Here is a 7,532-nt window from a genome sequence, read left to right as displayed (position 1 = left end):
TGCACCCCCCCCCCCCCCCCACACACACACACACACACACACACACACACACACACCCAGACGGCCTCAGCTGTCCTTGAGACCCAGGGACAAGGCACACCATCCCAACAGCGACCCACCAATGAAACGCCGTCCAGTATCTCCTCTGCTCCGCCCCCCCCCCGCCCCCCCCCTCCACCCCCCCCCCACCCCCACCCCAAGGACCCCGCGCACACTACCCACAATCCCCGGCACCGGCCCCTTGCACCAGCTCAGCGGGGGGGGGGGGGGGGGGGGGAGACGTCCTGAGAGAAGGACGCGCTAAACTGCCCAGCGCCTCATGTCTTTAGGAGTGTTAGAATCCACCGCGGAGAGTGTGTGTGTGTGTGTGTGTGTGTGTGTGTGTGTGTGTGTGTGTGTGTGTGTGTGTGTGTGTGTGTGTGTGTGTGTGTGTGGGGGGGGGGGGGGGGGGTTGAACCTCTCACTAAGGGGGTGTGAGGAGGACGCGGCAGTTAGCATACGGGGCGCAGGGGCACTACCAGCCTGGACCCATCGGGGGGGGGGGGGGGGGGGGGGCAGCGTGCAGGGTGAGGGGGGCGTGTGTGTGTGTGTGTGTGTGTGTGTGTGTGTGTGTGTGTGTGTGCGTGTGTGCGTGCGTGCGTGCGTGCGTGCGTGCGTGCGTGCGTGCGTGCGCGCGCGTGCGTGCGTGCGCGCGCGTGCGTGCGTGCGTGTGTGTGTGTGTGTGTGTGTGTAGCTCTCACTCATCTCTTTGACGATTCTCTTTGAGACACTTCCTTCCCTTAACGTTGGACCACAGTGATCCGTCCGTTCTGTGATCTGAGACATAACTTCTAAAACATACGGCCAAAAGGTTGACGCACGACACTCGTCACTCCTTCACCGACTAGAGTGGAAACATGAAGTCAATAATCTCGACTTTACATGTTTTGAAGTACAACACAGGAAGGGTGGGCGGGGCAGGTCATCCCTTCATTATGAAACTCCCAGCTCATAACACCGCCTCATACGACCGCGTTATTACAAAGCATCTCCTCATTGCACATCAGGGGCGAGAAATAGAGAGCGGAGCGTAACGCCACTGACCCACGCGATCAGCTGACCTCCCCGACGCCATGGAGACCATGAGGAGAGCGTGGCCCACCAGCTGACAGGCCCAGGAGCCATGGCGACGGGGGGGCTGTGTGTGTGTCTGTGTGTGTCTGTGTGAGAGGGTGGGTGTGTGTAAATAATAAGTAAGTAAGAGATAGAGAGGGAGAGAGAGACAGAGAGAGGAGGGGAGAGAATGGGAGTCAGTGTGCGTGGACAGAAATGGTTGCTACGGCCACAAGTACGGCAGATGTTTAACAAACTACACACTATCGCACAAAGCCAAACTACACACTATCGCACAAAGCCAAACTACACACTATCGCACAAAGCCAAACTACACACTATCGCACGGAGCGGTCTCTCCGACTTCACAGAACGCTGCCCGTTCTCCGCTGGTGTTTCTGACGCGTTGACGGGGAGAAATCTAAATGAAACGGCGCCGGTTTCCATAATTGACACGTACTTGTTTGGACAGCGGGAACGCTTTCTCCTCTTTTAGGCGGCGGTGGACCGACCAATCAAACGGCTGGCTGACAAACCAACCTTAAGCCCTTCATTAAGCGAATCAGGAGAAACGTCGACAATTAGTGGTCGGTGGCACACCTCAAATAAAGGTTCCTTCCTCGACAGTTGAGTGCAATTACATTCCTTCCTATCTCCTTTTGTTAATTTTAGCGTCAAAGGCGGAAAACATTTTCCCAAAGCCGAGCATCTGAGTGCTGGTGTGAGCGCTGGATTAGAGACGTCCTCCTCCACATCAGAGCCCGGCCAATCAGGCGCTGCGCATTTCCGTCGAGCGCCGAGCACGGGCGAGCCGTAGAGATATGACGGCGCTCCGCTTCGAGGCCGAGGGGCGTCTGCAGCGTGTCCCGTACGACACAGCGGCCTCACACACCGGGACACACACGGAGCAAAGCCCGGTCCCGCGAGAGCAGATAGAGCAGAAAGAAAACAGACACCAAAACCAGCAGACAGACACCAAAACCAGCAGACACCAAAACCCGCAGGAACCAAAACCAGCAGGAACCAAAACCAGCAGGAACCAAAACCAGCAGACACCAAAACCAGCAGGAACCAAAACCAGCGGGTTCCATCCAGCCCACCGGAGCCTCGGCTCCCCTGGACCAATCAGGAGAGACCCTCTCTCCCGCAGTTTGTTTACACGGTGCGGCGGCGGCGGCGGCGGCCATGTTGTTTACCTGTCATGACTTCCTGCTTGGGGATTATTCCTTGTGTGGGGGCGGATAAACAATCCCGGGCGTACGGCGACACCTGCGAGGCGGCGTCCACGGGGTGGCAGGCCCGGCGCGGGTGCTGCGGGTGCTGCATGAGGTGCTGCATGGGGTGCTGGGGGGGGCGGCGGGCGAGCGGGGAGGCGGTGGACAGCGGGGAGCCCACGGGGGAGGCGGGGGGCCGGTCGGGGGCCTGCTTGTCGTTGCAGAGGCGGCCCTGGCACTGGCGGCGCTTGTGCTGGATGAAGAGCAGGATGTCGGCCAGGGGGAAGCGGGCATGGCACTGGCCACAGGTCAGCAGGTCGGGGTCCCCCTTCAGGGCCTCCCCCAGCCTGGGGGGGTCCAGGAGCTCCTCTTCTGCCAGGACGCCCGACACCGGCTCCGCTGTGTGGGGGGGGGGGGGGACACAGGGGGGTCGGTTACCGGCTCACATAAGGGTATATGTACGAGGGTTAATGGGGCTGTGAAGGTAATTGATTTGTGATTGAATTAGCTCATCAGGGGGGGAGGGGGGGGGGAGAGACGAGGGAATGGGGTCGCATGGACGGAGAGAGAGAGAAGAGAGAGAGAGAGAGAGAGAGAGAGAGAGAGAGAGAGAGAGAGAGAGAGAGAGAGAGAGAGAGGAAGGGGGGAGGAGAGAGAAGAAGGAAAGGAGAGCAGGGTGTTTCGATAAGGCCTAACACGGCTCAGCTCGCTGGGAGCCAAGTGATTAAGTTGGTGACCCTCTTTATTGTGCTGCCAATCTCGCGTTTTAATGAACCTGACACCTCTGAGAATCAAAAAATAGATTCTAATTTGGGTTCAAGATGATTGGACCCCATTTTGTTACAAGTGCTGGGATCTGGTGAACCGAGGTTAGACAGTGAGGGGCGAATGTGGAGTAGGTCCCTGAAGCAGGAGAGGACTCATCCAGACACGGAGACACGGTCCACACTCCCAACTGGGACCTGGAGATAAGATGTGATGAATTCTCACCAGCGTTCCACCTTTAATTCTGTGTGGGGTCAGGAGATAAAGGAGGGAGGCACTATGCTAAGATAGCCCCGACGCTCCAGTGTTGGATGCATTAACAATGTGGGGATTCCCGGTTGTAGTACAAAGCTTATCTCCCCACCGTGTGAGCCACAGGGACCGGCCAGAACAGGTTCCCTTCAGATGGAAATAGGTTTCTTTGCGGTAAATACCAAAACGATAAGTAAAAAAAATAAACGATTTTTTTACATCCACCCAAACAATACTCAGAATTCACAACATATGATTAAATGATAAAATCCTATGTAATCATGTGAAAGTAAAACATGGATGTTATGTCTTATTAAAGGCCTGAGTCTTACCACAGCTGGTGGATAATAAAAAAAGGTAAACACATTACATCTCATTCATCAGTTGGCCTGTTGGCATCTCACCATATCTTACTATGGTTTTGTTAACGTCCCTATAATCGCCTCCTATTTATTTGTATGAAGGAAGGACGGCTTTTTAAAGGATGCCTTTTTTTTTGCCTTTCTGTAAAAAACACAAAAATCCATTAACTCTTGAAGCTTACTTTAACCTTTCTTAATGAAAGATCTCTAAATTCGATTATATCTTTTCCAGGTGGAATTCTGCTCCTTCCTGCTCTTTCAGATAGAATCAAGACATTATGAAAATAACAATTGGCTCTAATAAAAAATCATAAAACACAAGGCGTAGGCCTACAGTCAAGTAAACGATCCAGTAGGCTATTCCTGATAAAAACAAATGATGGTGCTTGGTCAAGCAATAAATAGATCAAATAAATAGACCAAGTTCAAGTTCATAGTATAGTGGTATAGGAATCCGAGCATGGCGTGCCCCCTACCGGCCAGACCTCCCACATCACCACCGTAATGAAGGCATTCGGTGCGGAGCTGCCTTCTCCCAACCCTCGGATTGTCCAGCTGGAGCCTGCCTAACCACCATGTGCACAAACACTAAAGATGAACACATGAATGCTTCCCGATAACACAAGGTTACCCCAAATCATGTCTTCAACATGCAAAAGAGTCGCCTGGTTTTATCGCCTCGCTCTTCTGACAATAATGGTTAAAGTATCCTCACAGGAGGCACAACAGCTCGGGAACTCAATCGCGCACAATTGCAATTCAACACAGAAACGAGGCACTTCTCCAGAGGTGCACGACGCAGTGAAAGTAGCGGAGTAAACAAACGTGGGAACCATTCAGAACCTTCTCAGATAATCTCAAAGGTTGGGATGCGAGTCTAATGCGGCTGGTCGAAAGCTTCGACTGTGTGTGGCTGAATGTGTCTGGCCGAGCGGGTCTACTGGAGAGGCTGGAGGGGGTCGACCTCCTCTGAGCGGGTCTACGGTGGGGGGGTTGGATGTGGTCGACCTTCTCCGAGAGGGTCTGCTGTGCAAAGGCTGGAGGCTGTCGACCTCCTCTGAGCGCGTCTACGGTGGTGGGGGGGGGGGGGTGTTGGATGTGGTCGACCTTCTCCGAGCGGACTACTGGAGAGGCTTGAGGGGGTCGACCTTCTTCGCTCCTCCGGACTGGGTCCCTTAAATGAGCACAGTACACGAGGTCCTCCGGAGACCAGCGGGCTCCATGGAGACACGGTTCATGTCTATGGCTCTCTCTGTTAACCGTCCCAGCGAGGTGAAGAACCACACCGGAGGGAGATAAATGCCTCCAGAATGAGTCGCTACACACGGGTCCAAAGGAAGCGTATCATAGGAAACTTTATTCCACATGGTCCGCCTGTGAGGTGACTGAACGCAAAGGTCCTCCACGGCTCGTATGGATGCCCTTTAATGGCGAAAGAAGCGTTGAAGGTTGCGTTTCTACCCTCTCTTTCAAACCACAAAACCTGAAGTACCAGCCTGAGCTGCGTCTCCACCGAACGTGAACTTCCATGGTACCTGGTCGCTCATTCGGACACACGAGTGTCCCCATATCTCCAACATCTACCCAACAGCCGCGACCAGTCGACCACCGTCTCCTGCGGCCGTCAAATAAGTTCCTCCGCATCTCCAAGAACCCGAGTTTGGAGTAAAAAGCGCAAAACGAGGTTGAGATGAAGGCGGCTACTTACGCGTAAAGTCCCGTTTGCTCAAGTGCTGCGGCTTGCCCTGCTTACGGCGAGACATGGTGGCTCTGCGGGATCCAAGCTCACATCGGAACTCCGGCGGCGAGTTAAGAGTCCGGAGGAAACGTCTTCATGGATGCTCTGCTACCGAGAGTAGTCGCGGCGGATCACGCGGACGGAGAGGCGCTCGGAGCGGTGCGCCGTGCGGAGGTCTTCATGACTTTCTGAACACAGAGGAGGAGGACGGGGGTACGGCGAAGCCCCCCCTGAGCTGCAAGTTCAAGTGCGGACGTGACGTTTCCTGCGAACTTGAACGTCAGAGAGGTGATGGACGCGCAGGAGGTGGGCAGGGCGAAGGGGGCGAGGCGTGCGTAAAACCAATGGACGCTCATTACGGGCTACCCTATGGAGAGACCCCAAGACGGCCAGTGGACAGAGGGGAGAGGGGCGGGGAGAGAGAGAGAGAGAGAGAGAGAGAGAGAGAGAGAGAGAGAGAGAGAGAGAGAGAGAGAGAGAGAGAGAGAGAGAGAGAGAGAGAGAGAGAGAGAGAGAGAGAGAGAGAGAGAGAGAGAGAGAGAGAGAGAGAGAGAGAGAGAGAGAGAGAGAGAGAGAGAGAGAGAGAGAGAGAGAGAGAGAGAGAGAGAGTACACTCATCATTGTAAGTGTTGAGTATTCATATTAAGTGTAACCTTATATTGGAACCTTTCTATTCATTATTTTATCTTAAGTGGGTCTGCCCAGGATTTGCATATTTTTAACCCTAGAATGAAACAATCAAATCGGTTATTATCCTGCAACACATGTTGTAAGATCAACATTTACAAGGTTATATATCTTTAAACGCGTTTATTCTGAATTAGAAAGCCGGTCGAACGTTAAAGGTGTTATTATCACATGCATCTATATTATTCAAATATAGACCAAGATTAATTGTCTACTGAGTTAGGATAAACGTTTCTTTGTTATAGTTATTTGTCATTATAGCCGATATTTATATTTGCACTATATAACCTCTTTTTAAGATATTAGTTCGATTCTCTAAAGGTTAAATCGTTCATCAAAATCAACAAGAAATCGTTTTTTATTTTCCAGGCCCAAATATTTAGTTCATAAGGGGTTTCCAGTCATTACATCCTTAATGACAGCATTACGGATGAATACCTGATGGCCACTTAATAAAACTCGAGCTTTTTTCTTCATGTATTTAATGCCTAATTGTGAATTTCAGAAGAGTTAAAACGGTCAGTAACACGTGAATTAGTTGTGTTTATTTATTACACAATAGGAACTTGTTATAATTTTATAATCTACAGTACATATATATAAATAAGTATAAGGACATGACCTCGTTAAAATATGTCTTGTTTTCTCTCTCTCTCTCTCTCTCTCTCTCTCTCTCTCTCTCTCTCTCTCTCTCTCTCTCTCTCTCTCTCTCTCTCTCTCTCTCTCTCTCTCTTTCTCTCTCTCTCTCTCTCTCTCTAAATATCTTGTATATTTATGTATCTAAATACCTATTTTAGCTGAATGTGTTTTCTTTTATTGAACTTGGCCTTGATCTTTATAACGAGGGTCACGTGATCTCAGGGCGACCCTTCCGTCGACAGACCCCAGGTCAGTTGATCAGCCTGATCCCGGGTCAGCACCTCAGCTGCACCCCAGGTCAGTGCATCGAACGGACCCCAGGTCAGTACATCGAACGGACCCCAGGTCAGTGGATCAACCAGATCCCAGGTCAGTATCTAAGCTAGACCCCAGGTCAGTACATCAGCCGGACCCCAGGTCATTACATCTGCCGGATCCCAGGTACATCGGTCCATCGGCGCCATCTATTGGTCGACTTTGAGAACACAGTCGATGTTCGAACGTGTTAAGAGTTATGAAAACACGCTCGAATAGAAATGCATTGGTATGGAAAATGTGGATGTTTAAAATCCGAAATAGCCTAAAAACTTACAAACACAAGCTTTCTGTTTGGTTTCCGTTATTTATTCTTTCTTTCTCTCTTTCAATCCAATTCAATTCAATTCAATTCAATTCAATTCAATTCAATTCAATTCAATTCAATTCAATCTTTATTGGCTTGAGAAACATACATCTATATTGACAAAGCAGGGAAACAATAAAGTAAGCTATATTCATCTCAGA

At 51.2% G+C, this 7,532-nt stretch overlaps 1 protein-coding gene across 1 annotated transcript; it reads right to left on the bottom strand.

Annotated features, from left to right (window-relative positions):
* Positions 1-699: 699 nt before the first annotated feature.
* LOC115540744 (B-cell lymphoma/leukemia 11A-like) lies at positions 700-5,727 on the bottom strand. Its single transcript, XM_030352290.1, has 2 exons — positions 5,394-5,727; positions 700-2,705 (listed from the first exon to the last, which is right to left on the bottom strand). The coding sequence occupies exons 1-2, from the start codon at positions 5,446-5,448 to the stop codon at positions 2,248-2,250; spliced, it is 513 nt and encodes a 170-aa protein (XP_030208150.1). The 5' UTR covers positions 5,449-5,727; the 3' UTR covers positions 700-2,247.
* Positions 5,728-7,532: the final 1,805 nt, after the last annotated feature.

The sequence above is a fragment of the Gadus morhua genome, chromosome 3 (assembly GCF_902167405.1).
Source record: "Gadus morhua chromosome 3, gadMor3.0, whole genome shotgun sequence".
Lineage (NCBI taxonomy): Eukaryota > Metazoa > Chordata > Actinopteri > Gadiformes > Gadidae > Gadus > Gadus morhua.
Note: the sequence above shows the minus strand (reverse complement) of the source record. Positions and strands in the feature narration are given on the sequence as shown.